Source organism: Chelonia mydas, chromosome 5, assembly GCF_015237465.2.
Source record: "Chelonia mydas isolate rCheMyd1 chromosome 5, rCheMyd1.pri.v2, whole genome shotgun sequence".
Classification (NCBI taxonomy): domain Eukaryota; kingdom Metazoa; phylum Chordata; order Testudines; family Cheloniidae; genus Chelonia; species Chelonia mydas.
The window spans coordinates 771,467-796,668 of NC_051245.2; the positions used below are offsets into that span (position 1 = coordinate 771,467).

At 59.6% G+C, this 25,202-nt stretch overlaps 1 protein-coding gene across 1 annotated transcript in view; it reads right to left on the reverse strand.

The window, feature by feature from the left end:
- Positions 1-3,932: 3,932 nt before the first annotated feature.
- Positions 3,933-25,202, reverse strand: part of GBA2 (glucosylceramidase beta 2) — a 69,105-nt gene continuing 47,835 nt past the window's right edge. The window contains exons 8-17 of the mRNA XM_037901891.2: positions 24,006-24,131; positions 22,939-23,123; positions 22,449-22,553; positions 20,988-21,095; positions 17,788-17,939; positions 17,544-17,650; positions 15,131-15,273; positions 14,792-14,907; positions 5,460-5,651; positions 3,933-5,378 (exon numbers count right to left, since the gene is read on the reverse strand). Coding sequence (XP_037757819.1) covers positions 5,142-5,378; positions 5,460-5,651; positions 14,792-14,907; positions 15,131-15,273; positions 17,544-17,650; positions 17,788-17,939; positions 20,988-21,095; positions 22,449-22,553; positions 22,939-23,123; positions 24,006-24,131 — 1,471 coding nt within the window. The 3' untranslated portion in view covers positions 3,933-5,141. The remainder of the gene's footprint in view (positions 5,379-5,459; positions 5,652-14,791; positions 14,908-15,130; positions 15,274-17,543; positions 17,651-17,787; positions 17,940-20,987; positions 21,096-22,448; positions 22,554-22,938; positions 23,124-24,005; positions 24,132-25,202) is intronic.

The following is a 25,202-nucleotide window of genomic DNA, read 5'->3' on the forward strand; positions in this document are numbered from 1 at the left end:
TCCAGTAGAGTCCAAGGCCCCTGTATTTCAGCCTCACACTAGATTGTAGACTATCAGGGTGGGAAGGGACCTCAGGAGGTCATCCAGTCCAACCCCCTGCTCAAAGCAGGACCAATCCCCAATTAAATCATCCCAGCCAGGGCTTTGTCAAGCCGGGCCTTAAAAACTTCTAAGGATGGAGATTCCACCACCTCCCTAGGTAACGCATTCCCGTGCTTCACCACCCTCCTAGTGAAAAAGTTTTTCCTAATATACAACCTAGACCTCCTCCACTGCAATTTGAGACCATTACTCCTTGTTCTGTCGTCTGCCACCACTGAGAACAGTCTAGATCCATCCTCTTTGGAACCCCCTTTCAGGTAGTTGAAAGCAGCTATCAAATCCCCCCTCATTCTTCTCTTCTGCAGACTAAACAATCCCAGATCCCTCAGCCTCTCCTCATAAGTCATGTGTTCCAGTCCCCTAATCATTTTTGTTGCCTGCCACTGGACGTTTTCCAATTTTTCCACATCTTTCTTGTAGTGTGGGGCGCAAAACTGGACACGGTACTCCAGATGAGGCCTCACCAATGTCGAAAAGAGGGGAACAATCACGTCCCTCGATCTGCTGGCAATGCCCCTACGTATACATCCCCAAATGCCGTTAGCCTTCTTGGCAACAAGGGCATACTGTTGACTCATATTCAGCTTCTTGTCCACTGTCACCCCTAGGTCCCTTTCCGCAGAACTGCTGCCGAGCCATTCGGTCCCTAGTCTGTAGCGGTGTATGGGATTCTTCCGTCCTAAGTGCAGGACTCTGCGCTTGTCCTTGTTGAACCTCATCAGATTTCTTTTGGCCCAATCCTCTAATTTGTTTAGGGCCCTCTGTATCCTATCCCTACCCTCCAGCGTATCTACCACTCCTCCCAGTTTAGTGTCATCTGCAAACTTGCTGAGGGTGCAATCCACACCATCCTCCAGATCATTAATGAAGATATTGAGCAAAACCAGCCCCAGGACCGACCCCTGGGGCACTCCACTTGATACTGGCTGCCAACTAGACATGCAGCCATTGATCACTACCCACAAGGCAGATGACAAGGCTGCATCACAAGGCTGAACGACAGGCCGTGCTCCAGCAGCTCCCCGCACGGCCAGATATTCAAACTCACTTCAGGACTGGGGGCTCCATTTGGAGCCCAAGGACGAGGAGCCTTTTGTGTTCCAGCTACTTAGAGCAAGAGCTCGTTTTCTCACAATTGGGACTTGGTAATATGGCAACTTAGGAGTGGAAATACCAGGGTGCCCAGATGCCATGGTGAGGGATGCTGCATAAACCGACCTAGGGCTAGCTGCCGGCTCACGCCAAGGCCCTTAGTCTCTCAGAGGAACACTGACCGATACCCAGCTGGAAACCAGTCTGGGTCACCTGTGTGTTCGTGTTGTTAAAACAGATGTGAAGTTGATAAGAATGTTTAGTGCTTAGACTTGATGAAATGCTTGTAGGATACTGCACGTAGTGATCTCACGGACAACGTCCGTACCCCATGTTATACTGAGGGTTTGCCTGTAAAGCTCTGTAACTGTGTGACTCATCCAACAGGAAAGAAGCATTAATTAGTGTAAAGTGCTGGCTTCCTACACTGGTAGCTCTGCCCACCAAGAAGGCCGATTGAAACCAATGAGCCACTGTGAAACATCCAAGAACTAAGACTTTGCTAATTGCTCCCCCACTCCCATGAAGAGGAGACATGCAGGTGGACTCATCCCACCAGCCTGAACTCTGGGGATAATCCCTGACGAGAAAGAATTGTGTCTTTGATGTGTTTGGACTCTGGGGGGCCAGGATCACCAAGCATAAGCAAAAGATCCCCAGTGCTTGGCCTGGGCTAGCCCCACAGGACACAGAGCTTGCTCATTACAGCAGCTTCTTTCATTTTTTGGAACCTAGAGATTGTAACTCGTGTGTCTTTGTTTACCTGCTTTAACCTTGCAAATAACTCTATTTCTCTTTCTGAGTTACTAGCTCTTTAGTTCATTTAGTATAGGGTTGGCTACAAGCATCTTTGGAGTAAGATCTAGGGTGCAATTGACCTGGGGTGCCTGGTCCTTTGAGATTGGGAGTAACCTGAATATTGTTGAGTTTTGGCGTAAGGGACCATCTATCACAAAGACAGGCTCTCCTGGGTGGCAAGGCAGACCCGAGTGCTGCAGAGGGCTGTCTGTGACTCCATGCTTAGGCTGACGTAGTGCCTGAGGAGTTCACACTTGCTACTTGGTTGGTGAAGTCTATAGAAGTCACAGCCAGTTTAGGGTTTGTGCCCGTTTCTTCAGTCTGCCCTGTGGTTGGTACCCACACTCTGAGCCACTGCAGCTCCCCAAGCTGGGACAGCTCCTGTCCGGTGCCACACTAGACCCGGAGCAGCTGGTTTTCTGAAGGAGCTAACGAGGCTCAGGGAAGAGAGCGCCCACTGTCAGCAAGGCTGCCGGGCACTCAGGGCAGGAGGGAGGAGCACAGAGTAGGGAAGAGACCAGCCAGTCAGGCTGTTGTGAAGGCCAAGACTATAACAGGGTTCAAAAAAGAACGAGTTAGATTCTATGGAGGACAGGCCCATCAATGGCTGTTCGCCAGGGTGGGCAGGGACGGTGTCGCTGGGAACGGGCGACAGGGGCTGGGTCACTGGGTGATTCCCTGTTCTGTGCATTCCCTCTGGGGCACCTGGCACTGGCCGCTGTCGGGAGACAGGAGACTGGGCTCGATGGACCTTGGGTCTGACCCGGTGTGGCAGTGTTTATGTTCTTATAAAAATCCAGGCTCCCATGTGCCATCGAAAACCAGCTCCCTGGAACAAACTCATCTACCCTCCTGCCCCCAAACGTGTAAGTTACGAGTTCACAGATTCACAGACTCTAAGGCCGCAAGGGACCCCTGTGATCCAGTCTGTCCCCCTGCACAGCGCACACGACTGCCCTGAATTAATTCCCGCCTGAGCTAGCGCTGAGCTTCCAGACACACATCTCAGCTGACAGAGAACCCCCCGCATCCCTTGGCAACCGGTTCCAGGGCCGGCCACCCTCCTGGCGAACATTCAGGCCTTGTCGCCAGTCTGAATTGGTCTGGCTGCAACCTCCAGCCGCGGGACCTCGTGAGCCTCGTCGACGTGCTGAGTAGGAAGCTGCCACACCTGGCCCAGCACGGAGCCTCTGGTACTGGTGCCGCGTGCCGGCAGCACCCAGGGATTTTGGGGGTCTGTGGGTGCTCAGCCCCCTTGGAAGCCAGCTGTGAGCATATGAGGAGCACGTGCAAACCCAGCAGGGGAAGGTGGGACAATCCCAGCCGTGAGAGGGGCTGGGGCACTAGCCTGGGACAGAGCTTCGCATCAGCCTGCGGCTGCAGGGCACTGAAGGCTGGGGAGCACACGCCAAGCTGGTTTCCCCCAGGGCAACTCCAGGGCTGTGGCTGGGATGTAATACAGCCGAGTACTCTGCCGGCACAGGCCTCTCCAGCTGGGTGCTCCGGGGGGGGACGCCCGCTGCCAAGGAGCTCACCCTAGATCCCATGCCGATTCCCTGGCAGCGTGGATACCCGCAGACTGCTACAGCTCAGGCCCAAGCCCCGTGCGCTGGCTGGGGCAGCCTGCAGGGCAGGGCGGGGAACGTCTCCAGGTGGAGACTGGGAGGTCGTGGCCGTTTGAGCCACGGTGGGTGTTGCGGTGATAGACACAGACAGAATCAGCAGTCGACGCAACACAGGAACGACTGGCTCCCAGGGCGCAGACAGGCCTGGAGGCCACTGCAGCTGCTGGCCAGAGGAGCGGGAAGAGTTTCTGGGAGCACGGGTGGAACGCAGCAGCCCTGCAGGAGCCAGGGTCACTGGGCTCATGGGCTAAGCTCTACTGCTGGAGGGACGGGTCCCCGGGCGGGGCCGGAAGAGGCTACAGCCGCAGGCAGAGGGACAGGCCCACAGGCAGATGATATTTTATTATGATGATTTTAAATTAAAATTATTCAGCATTTAAAAACAGCTCCCTTGAGCCCCATGGTCCAGTGCCAGCTGTGATCGTGTGCAGTGGCCATGCAGGGGTGGGGTGCTGCAGTGCCGGGGACAGACACCGCCCGTCCAAGAAGAGTTCATTTGGGATGAGGATTGTCGGAGGCCAGGCAGCGGTCCCCAGGCCTGGGGTGGATCATGCTGGGGAACTGCTCTTGCCACAGGTTACCAATGGCCCCTGCCTGGACTAGGCACCCTGAAGGGACCCAGCCCGGCTGGGCAGCCCCTCGGGCCAGGGAAGGGCAATGGTGCCCTCCCTCACAGCAGTGCCCACGTCTTCAACTCTCCCTGCGCCTCTCCCATGGGCCGTGCTGCTGAAAGGGGGGGGGGAGCTGGGGGGGGCGGGGGGAGCATAACTGCTGCCAAGCTTCCCAGGGGCTTCTCCCTGCAGCGAGGGCTCAGCAGGTACCAGGCCCTCGCCCACGGATGGTCTGTGCCCTGCAGTGGATGCTGCTCTGCCACGCCCCACATGCAGTTGCAGCGATTACAGACGGCGACAAAATGCACCGTGTAAGGTGACAGCTCAGCCAGCAAGGGCAGGTGAAATCTGCACCCAAGCAGCCGGGGCACACGCCCTCCGCGGCAGTGCCAGCCAAGTGCCGGCACGGTGCGCACCACGCCCACGTGCTCCTCCCTCCACGCCTTCTGCCGGGCGGTTCTGGGTGGGGCCGCAGGCAGGACAGGCGCTGAGGGAGGCAGTGAGACCTGCCGGCCATAGGGATTCCCCACCTCCCGAGGGGACTTGCCCTGTGCATGGCAGAGCCCCGGAGCCACGCGGGAGAGGAAGGATCCTGGGCACAGCCCCCCCCAGACGCTCCTTCCTCCTCATTCTCTCGGGGCTGCTCTCCCCGCTCAGGCATCTGGGCCCGGGGAACTGTCTCTCTTGTGGCTAGGAGGGCCCCGGGGATGAGGGACACAGCTAGGGCATGAAGCATGGGGCCCTGCTGCTCTGAGGGGGCAGGGGCACGTCTGTGTGCACTGGGGAGAGAGAAGGCTAGGGAGAGAGGAGGGAAGATACAGCAATTAAAATCACGTTTTAAAAAGGGGCAAGCGGCCTCCACACAGTCCCTGGCCTGCAGAGGGGCCCAGCGCATGCTCCCCGGTTCCTTCCCTCACGGCTCGGGGGAGGTCTCCGGCACTGGGTGCAGCTCCGTGGCGGCAGGCGCCTGGCGGGCTCTGCTCTCCAGGGCCAGCTGCATGCTCCAGATGCTGAGGGGGCGCATGTAGGCCAGAGAGCGGAAGAGCTTCCTTTGGCAATAGGCCTCTGGCGTCTGGAAGGCCATGCCCAGCCGCTCCCACACGGTCCGGTAGCAGCCCTCCGCTGTGTGGAAGCCCTCCTGCACCAGGCCCTGCAGCAGAGGGAGGAGAGAGTCAGGCCCGTCACCTGGCACCGGCTGCTCGTGCCAAGGGGTGCCGTGCACCACACTCACCTCCTGGATCATGGTGGCTGCCAGAGCGTACACAACCCCAACCCAGGCCTCGCTGGACTGCAGGCTGGATGTGTCCAGGCTCCCATCGGGCCTCATGCCGTTCACGGCGCCCATCGTCCCATTGGCAAAGCTCATGACGTTCAGCTCAAAGATCGTCTTCAGCGCGCTGACAATATGGCTCCTGGGGAAAACCTGCGGAGAGACACGCCATCAGGCCTCTCGGCCACACAGGGCCGCACCCTGAACCCTGGGCCCGGCCTGCACCGTCCCAGGGGCTGGGCCTCGGAGACAGCATAGGCAGATAGGGCCAGTACCTCATCTGCCTTCTGCACAGCACAGGCCATTGACTAGCACCCAGATGCCCCGGGGCTGAGCCCTTGTGGAGAGGCGGCAGGCTGGATGTGACGACAGCGAGGTGGCGACCCACCACTGCCCTTGCAGGTCTGTTCCAATGGCTCGGCAACGTTCCCGAGTCAGCGGCACACAAGGGAGCGAGGTGGCCGGCCCCACGTCTGCCTGCCTCTGGGTGCCCTAGCCTGAGGGGTCAGGTTCCCATTCTGCAGCTGGCTGAACTGGAGGGGCGAGACTCACCCCTGACCGGCAGCCTTACCCACTCAGCCACCCCCTCGTTAATCCGCCTCGCTGCTCAAACTCTCTGGCTTCTTGTCCTGCCTGTCCCTCCTGGATTACAGAGCCCAGCAGTCCCCGGGATCGTGCCCCCAGGCTGACCTTGTACACCATGGCAAGTCACCGCTCCGTTTTCTCTTTGGTAAACTGACCAGACAGCGCGCGTTCAGTCTCTCACCCTCACACCATCGGGGTGGCTTTTCCCCCACCCTCTCCCGTTGTTCAAGGCCTTTTTAAAACGAGTGCCTGCGGCACCCAGGGTCGGCTGCACCAGTGCTGTGCGCAGTGGTAAAAGCAGCTCCCTGCTCCTGCCCGTGGCTGCCCCGTGTACACATCACAGGAGCCTTGTGTGCGACAGCAGGGCACGCGCAGCTCAGCGCGTCCTAGGACTGGCAGGGACCTCGGGGAGTCTCCAGTCCAGGCCCCTGCACTCACGGCAGGACGAAGTATTATCTAGACCAGGGGTCTCCAACCTTTTCACGCCCAAGGTCACTTTCTGAATTTAAGTGCAACCCAGGATTTCCCCTTCCCCAAGCCCGCCCCTTCCCCGAAGCCCCTCCCCCCACCCCCATTGCTTGCTCTCCCCCACCCCACTTTCACTGGGCTGGGGCAGAGTGTTGGAGTGCAGGAGGGGGTACAGGGTGCTGGCTCTGGCAGGGGAGTCAGGGGTGGGGCTTGGGGTGCAGGAGGAGGTTTGGGGTTCAGGCTCTGGGAGGGGAGTCAGGGCTGGGGAACAGTGTTGGGGTGCAGGAGGGGGTGGGGGTGGGCTTGGGGTGCAGGAGAGGGTTTGGGGTGCTGGCTCTGGGGAGGGTCAGGGGTGGAGCTTGGGGTGCAGGAGGGGGTTTGGGGTACTAGCTCCAGAAGGGGGCTCAGGGCTGGGGGTTGGAATGCGGCCTCCCGCCGGGCAGCACCTACCTCCGGTGGCTCCCGGTCGGCAGCACAGCGTGGCTGCTGCTAAGGCCAGCTCCCTGCCTACCCCAGCCCCACACCACTCCCAGAAGGGGCCAATGCAGCCCTGCGGGGGGCGGGCAGCATGTGGCTTCGCACGCTGCCCCTCTCTGCAAGCAAAGCCCCCGCAGCTCCCATTGGCCACAGCTCCCCATTCCCGGCCATCGGGAGCTGCAGGAGCAGTGCACGGAGGGAGACCCCTGCCGCCCCGCCCTGCCCTGGGGCTGCGCTGGCCACTTCTGGGAGTGGTGTGGGGCTGGGGCAGGCAGGGAGCCGGTCTTAGCAGCAGCCCCGCTGCGCCGCCAAAGATCGCGATCGACTGGGAGATCCTCGAGGATCGACCGGTTGGTGACCACTGATCTAGACCATCCCTGACAGGTGTTTGTCTAAACTGCTCTTCGAAATCTCCGACGATGGAGATTCCACCACCTCCCTGGGCAATTTATTCCAGGGCTTCACCACCCTGACAGTGAGGCAGTTTTTCCTAACGTCCAACCTAATCCGCCCTTGCTGCAATTTAAGCCCATTGCTTCTTGTCCTGTCCTCAGAGGTTAAGAAGAACACTTTCTCTCCCTCCTCCTTGTAACAGCCTTTTATGTGCTTGAAAACTGTTATCATGTCCCCTCTCAGTCTTCTCTTCTCCAGACTGAACAAACCCAAGTTTTTCAATCTTCCCTCATGGGTCACGTTTTCTACACATTTAATCATTTTTGTTGCTCTTCTCTGGATTCTCTCCAATTTGTCCACATCTTTCCTGAAATGTGGTGCCCAGAACTGGACACAAGACTCCAGTTGAGACCTAATCAGCACAGAGTAAAGCAGAAGAATAACTTCTCGTGTCTTGCTTACAACACTCCTGCTAAGACGTCCCAGAATGAGGTTTGCTTTTCTTGCAACAGTCTTACACTGTTGACTCATATTTAGCTTGTGGTCCACTCTGACCCCCAGATCCCTTTCCGCAGTACTCCTTCCTAGGCAGTCATTTCCCATTCTGTGTGTGTGCAACTGAGCGTTCCTTCCTAAATGGAGTACTTTGCATTTGTCCTTATTGAATTTCATCCTATTTACTTCAGACCATTTCTCCAGTTTGTCCAGATCATTTTGAATTTTAATCCTATCCTCCAAAGCACTTGCAACCCCTCCCAGCTGGGTATTGTCTGCAGACTTTATAAGTGTACTCTGTATGCCATTATCTAAATCACTGATGACGATATTGAACAGAACTGGACCCAGAACTGATCACTGCGGGACCCCACTCCTTATGTCCTTTCAGCATGACTGTGAATCACTGATAACTACTTTCTCGGAATGGTTTTCCAACCAATTTTGCACCAACCAAATTATTTTCAACCAATTATAGCAGCTCCATCTAGGTTGCATTTCCTTAGTTTGTTTATGAGAAGGTCATGCGAGACAGTATCAAAAGCTTTAGTAAAGTCAAGATATACCACGTCTACCGCTTCCCCACGTCCACAAGGCTTGTTACCCTGTCAAAGAAAGCTCTCGGGTTGGTTTGACACGATTTGTTCTTGAGAAATTCATGCTGACTGTTACTTATCACCTTATTATCTTCTAGATGTTTGCGAATTGATTACCCAGAAAGATAATGGAGCAAATAATTAAGCATAGAAGTTAAGCTGATTGGTCTGTAATTCCCTGAGTTGTCCTTATTTCCCTTTTTAGAGATGGGCACTATATTTGCCCTTTTCCAGTTTTCTGGAATCTCTCCCGTCTTCCATGACTTCTCAAAGGGAATTGCTAATGGCTCAGATATCTCCTCAGTCAGTTCCTTGAGTATTCTAGGATGCATTTCATCAGGCCCTGGTGACTTGAAGACAGACCCTGTCTACCGACAGTGGCCAATGCCAGGAGCCCCAGAGGGAGCGAACCAGCAGATCGAGGGACGTGATCGCTCCCTTCTATTCCACATTGGTGAGGCCTCATCTGGAGTACTGTGTCCAGTTTTGGACCCCACACTACAAGAAAGATGTGGAAAAACTGGAAAGCGTCCAGCGGAGGGCAACAAAAATGATTAGGGGGCTGGAACACATGACTTATGAGGAGAGGCTGAGGGAACTGGGATTGTTTAGTCTGCGGAAGAGAAGAATGAGGGGGGATTTCATAGCTGCTTTCAACTCCCTGAAAGGAGGTTCCAAAGAGGATGGATCTAGACTGTTCTCAGTGGTGGCAGATGACAGAACAAGGAGTAATGGTCTCAAGTTGCAGTGGGGGAGGTTTAGGTTGGATATTAGGAAAAACTTTTTCACTAGGAGGGTGGTGAAGCACTGGAACGGGTTCCCTAGGGAGGTGGTCAAATCTCCTTCCTTAAAAAGGAGTACATGTGGCACCTTAGAGACTAACCAATTTATTTGAGCATAAGCTTTCGTGATGCATCCGATGAAGTGAGCTGTAGCTCACGAAAGCTTATGCTCAAATAAATTGGTTAGTCTCTAAGGTGCCACAAGTCCTCCTTTTCTTTTTGCGAATACAGACTAACACGGCTGTTACTCTGAAACCTCTCCTTCCTGAGAGGTTTTTAAGGCCCGGCTTGACAAAGCCTTGACTGGGATGATTTAGTAGGGAATTGGTCCTGATTTGAGCAGGGGGTTGGACTAGATGACCTCCTGAGGTCCCTTCCAACCCTGATATTCTATGATTCTATACAAAGGGTTGGAATAAATGGTCAATTTTCGGAATGCAGAGAGGCAAATAGCAGTGTCTCCCAGAGGTCTGTTCTGGGATCAGTCCTATTCAACATATTCATAAATGATCTGGAAAAAGGGGTAAACAATGAGGTGGCAAAATTTTCAGATGATACAAAATTATTCAAGATAGTTAAGTCCCAGTGTGACGAAGTGGGACTGTTCTTAATATTTTCTCTGAATATTGTGGAGGAGCCTCAGTTTCCCCTATGTAGTTCTTAAGTATCTAGGTGGTGGGATCATTGCAGAGCCCTGGAGGGCAGGTGTGTGCAGGGGTCTGGACACAGAGAATGGCCGACACCCTGTTTCCTGGCCACTGATGGCCTGGGCCCTTCCCCCCTGCAAGGTGAGAGCTAAAGGGTTGGAGAACAAAGGAATCCGGTGCCCTCCTGACCCGGGAAAGGAACAATGCCCAGAGGAGGAGGGGCTGGGGGCAGTTTCAGTTTGGGGCTGGCTGGAGACATGCAGTGAAGTGCAGATGGGGTTGTCTGGCTCACTGCCCCCCAAAATGGACTCGGCTGAGGGGTCCTGTTCTCTGTACTTACAAGCTTTGTTTTAGACCATGTTCCTGTCGTCTAATAAACCTTCTGTTTTACTGGCTGGCTGAGAGTCCCGTCTGACTGCGGAGTTGTGGGGCAGGACCCTCTGGCTTCCCCAGGAGCCCTGCCTGAGCGGACTCGCTGTGGGAAGCGCACGGAGGGGCAGAGGATGCTGAATGCTCCAAGGTCAGACCCAGGAAGGTGGAAGCTGTGTGAGTTGTGTGTCCTGCAGACAGGCTGCTCCCAGAGAGGAGACTTCCCCAAAGTCCTGCCTGGCTTCGTGGGGAGCAGTTCCAGAGCATCGCTCGGGGACTCCGTGACACCCAGGCAGACTGCGAAGAGCTACAAAAGGATCTCTCAAAACTGGGTGACTGGGAAACAAAATGGCAGATGAAATGCACATTGGAAAATATAATCCCAACTATACATACAAAATGATGGGGTCTAAATGAGCTGTTACCACTCAGGAAAGATCTTGGAGTCATTGTGGATAGTTCTCTGCAAACATCCACTCAGTGTGCAGCGGCCATCAAAACAGCGAACAGGATGTTAGGAATCATTAAAAAAGGGATGGAGAATAAGACGGAGAATATCTTATTGCCCTTATGTAAATCCATGGTACATCCACATCTTGAATACTGCGTACAGATGTGGTGTGGACTCATCTCAAAAAAGATATACTGGCATTAGAAAAGGTTCAGAGAAGGGCAACTAAAATGATGAGGGGTTTGGAATTGGTCCTATATGAGGAGAGATTAAAGAGGCTAGGACTTTTCAGCTTGGAAAAGAGGAGACTCAGGGGGATAGGATAGAGGTCTATAAAATCATGAGTGGTGTGGAGAAAGTGAATAAGGAAAAGTTATTTACTTGTTCCCATAATATAAGAACTAGGGGCCACCAAATGAAATTAATGGGCAGCAGGTTTAAAACAAATAAAAGGAAGTTCTTCTTCACACAGCGCACAGTCAACCTGTGGAACGCCTTGCCTGAGGAGGTTGTGAAGGCTAGGACTATAACAGGGTTTAAAAGAGAACTGGATAAATTCATGGAGGCTGAGTCCATTAATGACAGGTTTCAGAGTAGCAGCCGTGTTAGTCTGTATCCGCAAAAAGAACAGGAGTAGATGTGGAACCTTAGAGACTAACAAATTTATTAGAGCATAAGCTTTCGTGGGCTATAGCCCACTTCATTGGATGCATAGAATGGAACATATAGTAAGAAGAGATATATACATACAGAGAATGAGGAAGTTGCCATACAAACTGTAAGAGGCTAATTAGTTAAGATGAGTTTTATCAGCAGGAGAAAAAAAAAACTTTGTTGTGATAATCAAGATGGTCCATTTAGACAGTTGACAAGAAGGTGTGAGGATACTTAACTTTAAGGAAATAGATTCAATATGTGTAATGATCCAGCCACTCCCAGTCTCTATTCAAACCCAGGTTCATGGTATCTAGTTTGCATATTAATTCAAGCTCAGCAGTTTCTCCTTGGAGTCTGTTTTTGAAGCTTTTCTGTTGCAAAATTGCCACCCTTAAGTCTTTTACTGAGGGGCCAGAGAGGTTGAAGTGTTCTCCTACCGGTTTTTGAATGTTCTGATTCCTGAAGTCAGATTTGTGTCCATTTATTTGTTTGTGTAGAGACTGTCCGGTTTGGCCAATGTACATGGCAGAGGGGCATTGCTGGCACAGGATGGCATACATCACATTGGTAGATGTGCAGGTGAACGAGCCCCTGATGGCATGGCTGTTGTGATTAGGTCCTATGATGGTGTCACTTGAATAAATATGTGGACAGAATTGGCATCAGGCTTTGTTGCAAGGATAGCTTCCTGGGTTAGTGTTTTTGTTGTGTGGTGTGTGATTTTCAGAGTAACAGCCGTGTTAGTCTGTATCCACAAAAAGAACAGGAGTACTGAAGCAAATACTCTCGAGCAACCACACACTACAGGATGGCAGGAGAGAGATCACAGAATCATAGAATATCGGGGTTGGAAGGGAACTCAGGAGGTCATCTACTCCAACCCCCTGCTCAAAGCAGGATCAACCCCAACTAAATCATCTCAGCCAGAGCTTTGTCAAGCCTGACCTTAAAAACTTCTAAGGAAGGAGATTCCACCACCTCCCTAGGGAACCCATTCCAGTGCTTCACCACCCTCCTAGTGAAAAAGTTTTTCCTAATATCCAACCTAAACCTCCCCCACTGCAACTTGAGACCATTACTCCTCGTTCTGTCATCTGCCACCACTGAGAACAGTCTAGATCCATCCTCTTTGGAACCCCCTTTCAGGGAGTTGAAAGCAGCTATCAAATCCCCCCTCATTCTTCTCTTCTGCAGACTAAACAATCCCAGTTCCCTCAGCCTCTCCCCATAAGTCACGTGTTCCAGTCCCCTAATAATTTTTGTTACCCTCAGCTGGACGCTTTCCAGTTTTTCCACATCCTTCTTGTAGTGTGGGGCCCAAAACTGGACACAGTACTCCAGATGAGGCCTCACCAATGTTGAATAGAGGGGAATGATCATGTTCCTCAACCTGCTGGTTCACTCCCTCTGGGGCACCTGGCATTGGCCACTGTCGGTAGACAGGATACTGGGCTAGATGGACCTTTGGTCTGACCCAGTACGGCCGTTCTTATGTTCTTCTGTCTTCAAGTCACCAGGGCCTGATGAAATGCATCCTAGAATACTCAAGGAACTGACTGAGGAGATATCTGAGCCATTAGCAATTATCTTTGAGAAGTCATAGAAGACGGGAGAGATTCCAGAAGACTGGAAAAGGGCAAATATAGTGCCCATCTCTAAAAAGGGAAATAAGGACAATCCAGGGAATTACAGACCAATCAGCTTAACTTCTATACCCAGAAAGATAAATGGAGCAAATAATTAAGCAATCAATTCGCAAACATCTAGAAGATAATAAGGTGATAAGTAACAGTCAGCATGAATTTCTCAAGAACAAATCGTGTCAAACCAACCCGAGAGCTTTCTTTGACAGGGTAACAAGCCTTGTGGATGTGGGGAAGCGGTACACGTGGTATATCTTGACTTTACTAAAGCTTTTGATACTGTCTCGCATGACCTTCTCATAAACAAACTAAGGAAATGCAACCTAGATGGAGCTGCTATAAGGTGGGTGCAAAATTGGTTGGAAAACCATTCCCAGAGTGTAGTTATCAGTGGTTCACAGTCATGCTGAAAGGACATAACGAGTGGGGTCCCGCAGTGATCAGTTCTGGGTCCAGTTCTGTTCAATATCGTCATTAGTGCTTTAGATAATGGCATACAGAGTACACTTATAAAGTCTGCAGACAATACCCAGCTGGGAGGGGTTGCAAGTGCTTTGGAGGATAGGATTAAAATTCAAAATGATCTGGACAAACTGGAGAAACGGTCTGAAGTAAATAGGATGAAATGCAATAAGGACAAATGCAAAGTATGCCACTTAGGAAGAAACACTCAGTTGCACACACACAGAATGGGAAATGACTGCCTAGGAAGGAGTATTGCGGAAAGGGATCTGGGGGTCAGAGTGGACCACAAGCTAAATATGAGTCAACAGTGTAAGACTGTTGCAAGAAAAGCAAACCTCATTCTGGGACGTCTTAGCAGGAGTGTTGTAAGCAAGACACGAGAAGTTATTCTTCTGCTTTACTCTGTGCTGATTAGGTCTCAACTGGAGTCTTGTGTCCAGTTCTGGGCACCACATTTCAGGAAAGATGTGGACAAACTGGAGAGAATCCAGAGAAGAGCAACAAAAATGATTAAATGTGTAGAAAACGTGACCCATGAGGGAAGATTGAAAAACTTGGGTTTGTTTAGTCTGGAGAAGAGAAGACTGAGAGGGGACATGATAACAGTTTTCAAGCACATAAAAGGCTGTTACAAGGAGGAGGGAGAGAAAGTGTTCTTCTTAACCTCTGAGGACAGGACAAGAAGCAATGGGCTTAAATTGCAGCAAGGGCGGTTTAGGTTGGACATTAGCAAAAACTTTCTAACAGTGAGAGTGGTTAAGCTTTGGAATAAATTGCCCAGGGAGGTGGTGGCATCTCCGTCATTGGGGATTTTTAAGAGCAGGCTGGACACACACCTGTCAGGGATGGTCTAGACAATACTTAGTCCTGCCATGAGTGCAGGGGACTGGACTAGAGATCTCTCAAAGTCCCTGTGGTTCTATGTCTCCTTGATTTGGCTTCAGGGCCTCAGGGCTTTGCACTTGTTTCTTGGCTGGTGAAATCTAAGGACAGTGCTCACAGCCAGTCTGAGGTTTTATGCCCTATTTCTGGCACTCTGCCCTGAGTAAGGTGCCCACGCTCCTAAGTCCCCCAGACAGCATGACAGTTCGACTTTGCATTTGTCCCATTGTGTTTGAATGGGCCCAGCTTCCCGCGCCATCCAGACTGCTCTGTATGGCTGCCCCGTCCTCATCACTTGCCACTCCCCTAATCCTTGTGCCATCTGTAGATTTGCCTTCCCAACCTACCACCCCCACCCTGGGTGGCGACAAACCTCCTCTCACCTGGAACTCGCCGTGGTCCAGGCCGCTGGCCCGGAGGAACCACTGCCCGGCACACTGGTCGGACATGACGGTGCTGGAGAAGGGGCCCCCGCTGCTGTCGTAGTTATAGTATTTCCCTGCAGTGGGGACGAGCGAGTCAGCGAGACAGTCACACCCCCGCCCCTGACACCGGCAGCTCCTCCTCTCACACCGCACGGCGCCCCACGGGCGGGAGTCGCTCGCTGCCCGAGGCAGACAGCCAGTGTCCCGGAGCAGGAGCCTGCACCCCGGGCTGAGGGTGGGTCAGCGCAGCACCCCTCGTGGGGCCAGCTGGAGCCCAGGCAGCCTGCCCATACGCACCGTTCCACAGCAGCCGCTCAAACGCCTCTGCGCCCTTCTGTCGGATGGCGCTGTATTTCTGCAGGACCTCGTCGTCACCCACGATCCCCGCCACCTTGCACATCACGCAGACGGCGGCCAGCCACAGGCTGCCGCAGTACGCGCTGCAAAGCAAAGGAGACGGGTTTGGGCACGAGCCGCTGCCGCCATGCCGGCCTCACAGCCCCGGCGCCACCATGACGGGCACATTCCAGGGCCCTAGACAGAGACGGGGGCTGCACTTCCCATCCACCCTGCCGTCCCCGAGCCTCACAGCCCTCGCCCCCATCCCGCACTGGGGGTGTGCTCCCTCGCCGGCCTCTGAGACTCACAGCCCTCGGCCCCACCCCTACCTGGGGGGGCGGTGCAGCCCCGAGAGTGCAGCCCCCTGACCTGTCCTTTCAGCCCCATGGGAGCTGGAGCAGCAGCAGCCCCGTGCTGCCAGGCACAGAGACCCCAGCGGGCACCCCCGCCACACCCCCGGAAACGCCGGGGCTTGCGCTCCGCACTGAGCACCGCGCCGGGCAGGTAGCCGGCTAACCCTGGTCACCCAGTGAGCAAAGGCGGGAGGGGACGCAAGCCAGGGCTGCCTCAGCTGGCAAAGCGGGGCTCTGGAGCGGCCACCGACCAGCGACACCCCCAGCCGGCATGGCCAGAAGAGAGACTCGCAGAGAGGCCGGGCTGTCAGCAGGGGGGCAGAGTCGCTGCACTCGCTGTCTTCCAGTCACCAGCCAGCTCTTGCTGGCCGTATTTTCACGGGTTCGTTGCGAAGTCAGCAGCAGCCACTCGGCACAAACGCCCCGGGCCCCGATCGGCCGCTCCGGGCAGTACCGGCCATGACTCCCCTGGCGCTGAGTGACACCACGTGCCCTGGGGTAGGCACCTGCCCGGGCACACCCAGGCTGTCCTGGGCCGTGGTTCGGGCAAAGTGCTGCCCTCGGGGCCCCGGGGAGCCTGGCACGGCGGGTGCAGATGGAGCCAGCCCCCGAAGGGAGCCGCTCGCCCTGGTGCAGCTCTCCAGGAGCCGTCACGTGCTCCAACAGTGCTGAAAACGCCGGGCGACCCCAGCCCAGCCCCGCGCTGCATCAGAACTCAGCAGCCACCAACTCCCCGGCCCTGCCCCTGCCCCCTCGCCTCTGCCACTCTCCCACTCCTGGCCCCGAGCTGCCCCCTGCCCCCACCCTGCCCCCCCTCACCTCCACCACTCTCCCACTCCTGGCCCCGAGCTGCCCCCTGCCCCCCCTCACCTCCACCACTCTCCCCCTCCTGGCCCCGAGCCGCCCCCTGCCCCCCCTCACCTCCACCACTCTCCCACTCCTGGCCCCGAGCTGCCCCCCGCCCCTGCCCCCCCTCACCTCCACCACTCTCCCCCTCCTGGCCCCGAGCCGCCCCCCGCCCCCCCTCACCTCCACCACTCTCCCCCTCCTGGCCCCGAGCCGCCCCCCGCCCCCCCCTCACCTCCACCACTCTCCCCCTCCTGGCCCCGAGCCGCCCCCCGCCCCCCCTCACCTCCACCACTCTCCCCCTCCTGGCCCCGAGCCGCCCCCTGCCCCCCCCTCACCTCCACCACTCTCCCACTCCTGGCCCCGAGCCGCCCCCTGCCCCCCCTCACCTCCACCACTCTCCCCCTCCTGGCCCCAAGCCGCCCCCTGCCCCCCCTCACCTCCACCACTCTCCCCCTCCTGGCCCCGAGCTGCCCCCTGCCCCCCCTCACCTCCACCACTCTCCCCCTCCTGGCCCCGAGCCGCCCCCCGCCCCCCCCTCACCTCCACCACTCTCCCACTCCTGGCCCCGAGCTGCCCCCCGCCCCTGCCCCTCTCCCCCTCTTGGCCCCGAGCCGCCCCCCGCCCCCCCTCACCTCCACCACTCTCCCCCTCCTGGCCCCGAGCCGCCCCCCGCCCCCCCTCACCTCCACCACTCTCCCCCTCCTGGCCCCGAGCCGCCCCCCGCCCCCCCCTCACCTCCACCACTCTCCCCCTCCTGGCCCGAGCCGCCCCCCGCCCCCCCTCACCTCCACCACTCTCCCCCTCCTGGCCCCGAGCCGCCCCCCCCCCCCCCCTCACCTCCACCACTCTCCCCCTCCTGGCCCCGAGCCGCCCCCCGCCCCCCCTCACCTCCACCACTCTCCCCCTCCGGGCCCCGAGCCGCCCCCCGCCCCCCCCTCACCTCCACCACTCTCCCCCTCCTGGCCCCGAGCCGCCCTCTGCCCCCCCTCACCTCCACCACTCTCCCCCTCCTGGCCCCGAGCTGCCCCCCCTCACCTCCACCACTCTCCCCCTCCTGGCCCCGAGCTGCCCCCCCTCACCCCCACCACTCTCCCCCTCCTGGCCCCGAGCCGCCCCCCGCCCCTGCCCCTCTCCCCCTCTTGGCCCCGAGCCGCCCCCCGCCCCCTCACCTGGCCCCAGTCGCCACCCAGGCGTCATAGGTCTGGTCAGCAAAGCCCGAGTTTTCTATCAGCCCGTCGTTGTCCGTGTCGAATTTCAGCTCCGCGTCCATCACAGCCTGTGGGAGAGAGACCGAGACCGTGGCCCCGCTGCCCCCAGGACACAGCCCTGTGCCGGGCGCTGCTCCCCTCTCCCCGGCCGCAGGGCCCCGCGCTCTCCCCCCGCCGCAGCCCCAGCGGGAAGCTCTGGCTGTACCTGGCAGACGGGCCACATGTCCCGCAGGTAGGCAGCGTCCTGGGTCAGGGAGAAGTCGCGGTAGACCTGCAGCACGAACTTCAGGTTCAGGTCCTTCCAGCCGGCCGTGTCGTGGATCAGGTAGGCGTTGACCCGCTGCCACGGCTCGTCCTCTGAGCAGGGAGAGACCGGCTCTCAGCAGCCCCGCCCGGGGGGCAGCCCCGCCCCCCCGTAACGGCACTGCGAACCCCACGCCCGCAGTGAGCCCGCCTGTAACGGCACTGCGCCCCCCCACACCCGCAGTGAGCCCGCCTGTAACGGCACTGCGAACCCCACGCCCGCAGTGAGCCCTCCCGTACCTGCACTGCGCCCCCCCCACGCCCGCAGTGAGCCCTCCCGTACCTGCACTGCGCCTCCCCCACGCCCGCAGTGAGCCCTCCCGTAACGGCACTGCGCCCCCCCACGCCCGCAGTGAGCCCGCCTGTAACGGCACTGCGCCCCCCCACACCCGCAGTGAGCCCGCCTGTAACGGCACTGCGCCCCCCCACACCCGCAGTGAGCCCGCCTGTAATGGCACTGCGCCCCCCCACACCCGCAGTGAGCCCGCCTGTAACGGCACTGCGAACCCCACGCCCGCAGTGAGCCCGCCTGTAACGGCACTGCGAACCCCATGCCCGCAGTGAGCCCGCCTGTAACGGCACTGCGCCCCCCACGCCCGCAGTGAGCCCGCCTGTAACGGCTCTGCGCCCCCCACGCTGGCAGTGAGCCCACCTGTAACGGCACTGCGCCCCCCCCCACGCCCGCAGTGAGCCCTCCCGTACCTGCACTGCACCCCCCCCACGCCCGCAGTGAGCCCTCCCGTACCTGCACTGCACCCCCCCACACACGCAGTGAGCCCTCCCGTACCTGCACTGCGCCTCCCCCACGCCCGCAGTGAGCCCTCCCGTAACTGCACTGAGCCCCCCACACACCCGCAGTGAGCCCTCCCGTAACTTCACTGCGCCCCCCCCCACACCCGCAGTGAGCCCGCCTGTAACGGCTCTGCGCCCCCCCACACACCCGCAGTGAGCCCGCCTGTAACGGCTCTGCGCCCCCCCACACACCCGCAGTGAGCCCGCCTGTAACGGCTCTGCGCCCCCCACACACCCGCAGTGAGCCCGTCTGTAACGGCTCTGCGCCCCCCACACACCCGCAGTGAGCCCGCCTGTAACGGCACTGCGCCCCCCACACACCCGCAGTGAGCCCTCCTGTAACGGCTCTGCGCCCCCCACACACCCGCAGTGAGCCCGCCTGTAACGGCACTGCGCCCCCCACACACCCGCAGTGAGCCCTCCCGTACCTGCACTGCGCCCTCCATGCCAGCAGTGAGCCCTCCTGTAACTGCACTGTGCCCCCCACACCCGCAGTGAGCCCTCCTGTAACTGCACTGAGCCCCCCACACACCCGCAGTGAGTCCGTCTGTAACGGCTCTGCGCCCCCCACACACCCGCAGTGAGCCCTCCTGTAACTGCACTGAGCCCCCCACACACCCGCAGTGAGCCCGCCTGTAACGGCTCTGCGCCCCCCACACACCCGCAGTGAGCCCGCCTGTAACGGCTCTGCGCCCCCCACACACCCGCAGTGAGCCCGCCTGTAACGGCACTACGCCCCCCCCACACCCGCAGTGAGCCCGCCTGTAACGGCACTGCGCCCCCCACACACCCGCAGTGAGCCCGCCTGTAACGGCACTACGCCCCCCACACACCCGCAGTGAGCCCGCCTGTAACGGCTCTGCGCCCCCCACACACCCGCAGTGAGCCCGCCTGTAACGGCTCTGCGCCCCCCACGCCGGCAGTGAGCCCTCCCGTACCTGCACTGCGCCCTCCATGCCAGCAGTGAGCCCTCCTGTAACTGCACTGCGCCCCCCCCCACACCCGCAGTGAGCCCTCCTGTAACTTCACTGCGCCCCCCCCACACCCGCAGTGAGCCCGCCTGTAACGGCTCTGCGCCCCCCCCACACCCCCGCAGTGAGCCCGCCTGTAACGGCTCTGCGCCCCCCCACACACCCGCAGTGAGCCCGCCTGTAACGGCTCTGCGCCCCCCCCACACCCGCAGTGAGCCCTCCTGTAACTGCACTGCGCCCCCCCCACACCCGCAGTGAGCCCTCCTGTAACTTCACTGCGCCCCCCCCACACCCGCAGTGAGCCCGCCTGTAACGGCTCTGCGCCCCCCACACACCCGCAGTGAGCCCGCCTGTAACGGCACTACGCCCCCCACACACCCGCAGTGAGCCCGCCTGTAACGGCACTGCGCCCCCCACACACCCGCAGTGAGCCCGTCTGTAACGGCTCTGCGCCCCCCCCACACCCGCAGTGAGCCCGCCTGTAACGGCTCTGCGCCCCCCACACACCCGCAGTGAGCCCGCCTGTAACGGCACTACGCCCCCCACACACCCGCAGTGAGCCCGCCTGTAACGGCTCTGCGCCCCCCACACACCCGCAGTGAGCCCTCCCGTACCTGCACTGCGCCCTCCATGCCAGCAGTGAGCCCTCCTGTAACTGCACTGCGCCCCCCACGCCGGCAGTGAGCCCTCCTGTAACTGCACTGCGCCCCCCCCACGCCGGCAGTGAGCCCTCCTGTAACTGCACTGCGCCCTCCATGCCAGCAGTGACCCCTCCTGTAACTGCACTGCGCCCCCCCCACGCCGGCAGTGAGCCCTCCTGTAACTGCACTGCGCCCCCCCCCACGCCGGCAGTGAGCCCTCCTGTAACTGCACTGCGCCCCCCCCACGCCGGCAGTGAGCCCTCCTGTAACTGCACTGCGCCCCCCCCACGCCGGCAGTGAGCCCTCCCGTACCTGCACTGCGCCCTCCATGCCAGCAGTGACCCCTCCTGTAACTGCACTGTGCCTCTTCCCTGCCACCAGTGAGCCCTCCTGGGAATGTGTCCCCATCTCTGTAACTGCACTGCACACCCACCTCCACAGCATTTCCCCCCAACCTAGCGGCAATGGGGGGGCGCTCCTGGTGGTGGCCTCCCTGCCCCACCCCCTCCCGCCCCTCCTCCCCCCGGGCACACCAAGGGACAGTTTGGCTGCATCTGAGGACACGTTCCCAATGGGGCTGTGCCCGGCTAGGGAGCTGGATGAATTCAGTGTGTGGGGCATTTATAACTGAGCTGGAGAATGGGCTGCCCGGCACAGCCCAGCCCTGGCCCCAGCCACATGCCAGGGCGAGACCTTACCAGGCTCCCCGATGTCGTGGGGCACCACGTTCCTCAGCTTCACCTGGGCCGTCTGCCCATTCATCAGGTACAGCCTGGGCTGCGTGTCCTCGTTCAGCACAGCGGCAGCTGGGGGACACAGACCCTCAGGAAGCTGGCAGGCCCCAGCCATGCCAAGGTCTCCCCGGCCAGTGGGGTGAGCACCCGTTACCCCTGCAGAGACCACTCGCCCTGGTGCCAGGTGTGGGGTGCTTGTGCCTGGAAAACCACCCGGCTGTTCCCAGTCTCGGGTCAGAATGGGTGACGGCCCCCGGCCTGGGCAGGAGCAGTGAGCTCAGACGGCCGCTGCTGAGGGCCCCGGGGCCACACTTGATCCCTGCCCTGCTCGGGTGCAGCAAAGAGGCGGAAACCACCCCCAGTGCCCAGACAGGATTCCCCGGCCGGAGCAGCACGGTCACAGACGGCTCCCTCCCTGCCTTGGGGGGGCGGGGTGTGTGCCAGTTTGCTGGTGCCCTGGGCCAGATGGGGGGTGGGGCAGGGGGCTGGTGAACCCACTGAGGGGCTGGGGTGGGGGGCTATTGAGCCCGATGAGGGGCCCGGGCGGGGCGAGGGCTGGGCACAGCCTATCAAGGGGCCTGGGTGTGGCGGGGAGCCAGGATAGGGATCGGTGAGCCCAAACAAGGGGCCCGGGCGGGGCAGTGGGCTTAGCCAGGGGCCCATGAACTGTGATGAAGCGGGACTGTTCTTAATGCTTCTTCTGAATACTGTAGGGGTGCCTCAGTTTCCCCTATGCATTTCTTAAGTCTCTAGGGGGTGGGATAAGGGGGTGTAATTGTTGCAGAGCAAAGGGCCAGGTGTATATAAATGGCTGACACTCTGTCTCCTGGCACCTGATGGCCTGGGCCCTTCCCCCCTGCAAGGTGAGAGCTAAAGGGTTGGAGAACAAAGGAATCCGGTGCCCTCCTGACCCGGGAAAGGGACAAAGCCCAGAGGAGGAGGGGCTGGAGGGAGTTTCAGTTTGGGGCTGGCTGGAGACATGCAGTGAAGTGCAGACGTGGTTGTCTGGCTCACTGCCCCCAAAATGGACCCGGCTGAAAGGTCCTGTTCTCTGCACCTTCAAGCTCTGTGTTAGACCATGTTCCTGTCGTCTAATAAACCTTCTGTTTTACTGGCTGGCTGAGAGTCACGTCTGACTGCGGAGTTGGGGGCAGGACCCTCTGGCCCCCCCAGGACCCCGCCTGGGCGGACTCGCTGTGGGAAGCGCACGGAGGGGCAGAGGAGGCTGAATGCTCCGAGGTCAGACCCAGGAAGGTGGAAGCCGGGTGAGCTGTGTGTCCTGCAGACAGGCTGCTCCCAGAGAGGAGACTTCCCCAGAGTCCTGCCTGGCTTCGTGGGGAGTAGCTCCAGAGCATTTGGCTGGGGGCCTGTGAACCCACTGAGGGGGCCGGGCTGGGCAGGGGGCCGGGCCCGCTGCGTGCTCACCGATGTCGTACTGCAGGCTGATCTCCAGCTTGGGCCACAGCATGGCGAGGGCGAAGGAGGCGTAGAAGTGAACGTCGTAGGTGTTGTACATCCGGTACTCCTGACCTGGAAGCCCAGCACAGACAGTGAGGGGGGCAGATCCTGCCGGGGGGCCGTAGGGGCACCAGAGGTCCCCACCCCTCCACACAACACGGGGAGCGGGGGAGGAGGGGGATGGGCCCTGTCCCCAGCACTGGAGCCGGGAGGAGCCCTGTGCCCAGCAGGGAATTTGCCCTTCCTGGGGGCTGTTAGCGGCGAGGCATTGCCCATGCCCTGGGCGAGGGGGTGCAGCCCCCAATGGACTCCATGGGGGGGCAGGCTGCTCCCTCCCCCCGCCCTGAGGGAAGTGGGTCAGCGAGGCCGCCCCAGAGGGTGACATGCCCCTTGCCCTGGGCTCAGTCGGGGGGGTGAGTGGGACCCTCGCCCTGCGGCTCTCAGCCCTGCACTTTACCTTCCAAGTAAGCAAACCTTCCGTACTCCCGCAGGACAGGGAAGAGCTGGGACAGCCCGGCCCCCGCGGGGCCCTGCACGTCCTCCGCGCAGGCCTCCGGGGGCAGCTCCAGCCACAGGGTCCCGCCGTCCGCCAGGAAGTAGAGCTCGTTGAAGAGAGCCGACTTGTACCAGGGGGGCAGGTGGCTGTGGGCGAGAGGGACAGATGGGAGAGCGAATACGTCGCCTCTGTGGATCCCGCTTCACGGAGCCACAGCCCGGCCTCATGGGCCAGGAGCCCTATAACCCACCCCACCTTCCTCAGACCCCGGGAAGGGCCCCCCACCTGCCCTCCTTGGGACACAGAGCTGGGGGGCAGCGTACTCAGACACACCTGCTGGGGAGGGGGCAGAAGGCCGAGGGGGACGCAGGCTCCAGCCCGCCCCAGCAGCTGCCCTGAGGGGACCACTCACAGCTGAGGAGCGACCGGCCTCTCAGGCCGGGTGGGAGCTCCGGCTCCTGGGTCCTTCCCGGTGCTCAGCGCCGGCCTGGGCTGGCTCAGCCAGCAACAGCAAGCTCCTTGGGCCCGCATGTGCGCAGCCTCCCCTTTCCCCCGGAGAGCCAGGGGAGCAAGGCGTGAAGGAGACACCCCGCACGGAGCTCTGCACCACGGCTCTGGGCTAAGGGAACCGGCGAGGAGAGGACCGGCCCCGGGGCCCAGTACCTGCCCTCACATGAGCACGGGGCTCACCCACCGGGTGGCAGGCTCTGACAGGAGACCCCCAGAGGCCCCCCTGCATGGGGGAGCACACAGCAAGACACCCACCCCATTGTACACGCAGGAGCGGCACACTCGCCCTCGCACGCTTCAGGAGCCGGGTGCAGCAGGACCAGCCACCTGGGGGGATGCAGTGAGTCTCCAACGAGCCACTCTGCGGCTGGCAGGAGGCCAAACCTGCCCCAAACCAACTCTGCAGACCCCGGTGACCGCAGCAGCCTGTCAATTCTGCCCAACCCTTTGTCTGTGGCCTGGCCAGGGGGCTCCCCCACTGGAGATGGCCCCAGCTACCAGCCAGGCAACCACTCTACCTGCTCTCCAAGATGGGCCTCTGCCAGCTCTCGATCTTCTCCTCCCACTGCTCACAGTGCGTGAGCGCGTAGTGGGAGAGGGCAGGGCACGCGTCCCCTGCGCTGCCGAAATAGCGCGTGTACCGCCTGCGGGAGAGACGTTACTGGGTGCAGGTCTGCAGGAGGCAGCCAGGTGCCGCCTGTCCGGCCCTGTCTGCGCGGGAGAGCACGGTCCCCCGCAGGGCAGGGACACCCGCCCCGGCCAGCACAGCGCTTCAGGCCAGGGACCGACAGGGCCTGTTCTCAGCACGGCCCTGGCACTGCAGGGAGGGGCAGGGGCCCTGCCGGTGCTTTCCCTTCCACCCTCCCTCAGGGTGCCCCGTGTGCCGGCAGTGCCGTACAGAAACGTGAACGGCTCTAGCACCCTGCAGAACGGGAAATCAACAACATCAGGAACCTGCAACTCCCCAGGCTGGGCGCAGGCTGTCACCCTGACACACTGCCGCTGACCCAGACACAGCCACCCCCACCTGCCGCTTCCCGGCAGGACTCCCAGCTCTCCCTGAGCGCTGGGCGCGGGTGGGAAAGGAGCAGCGGCTGCAGCTGGCTTCGCCTAGGGGGGCTAGGACGAGGTCTCCCAAGGCTGGGGCACCCAGACGGGTAGTGCGCCATTACAAGCAGCCAGGAAGCCAGAAGGGACCCGTGTCACCATCCAGTCTGAGCTCCTGCAGACACCGGCTGCAGACCCCATCCAGCAGCCCTTGCACCAGGCCCAGTGCTCGGCTGAGCCAGAGCAGGGCCCAGCCTTGATATAAAGACTCCGAGCAATGGAGAATCCTCTTGTCTTGGCCCAGCCCGAACAGGGTCTGACCGAGTCTCGGAGGTTAAACAATGGGCAATGCAGGCAAAGGTGCCCTGAGAGACCCCCTGAGCCTGCTGGGCAGACTCTGCCCAGGGCACATGCACCACTCAGGAGTCTGCCCTGGCTGGGGCGGCCCATGCAGACCCCATGCCCCAGCAGGCACGGCTCCTCCGTGATGGGACCAGCTGGGGCTAGGTAAGCTTTGTCCCTGCGGCCCAGGACCAGGCTGGGGTGCAGGGAAGTGGGATGGGCAGGGCATGTGCTGCGGGGATAAGGGGGAAGCTGGGCAGCATCCCAGGGGCACGGTGACCATGCAAGATGCACGCACTGGAGTTGGTGACGGGTCCACATTGCGT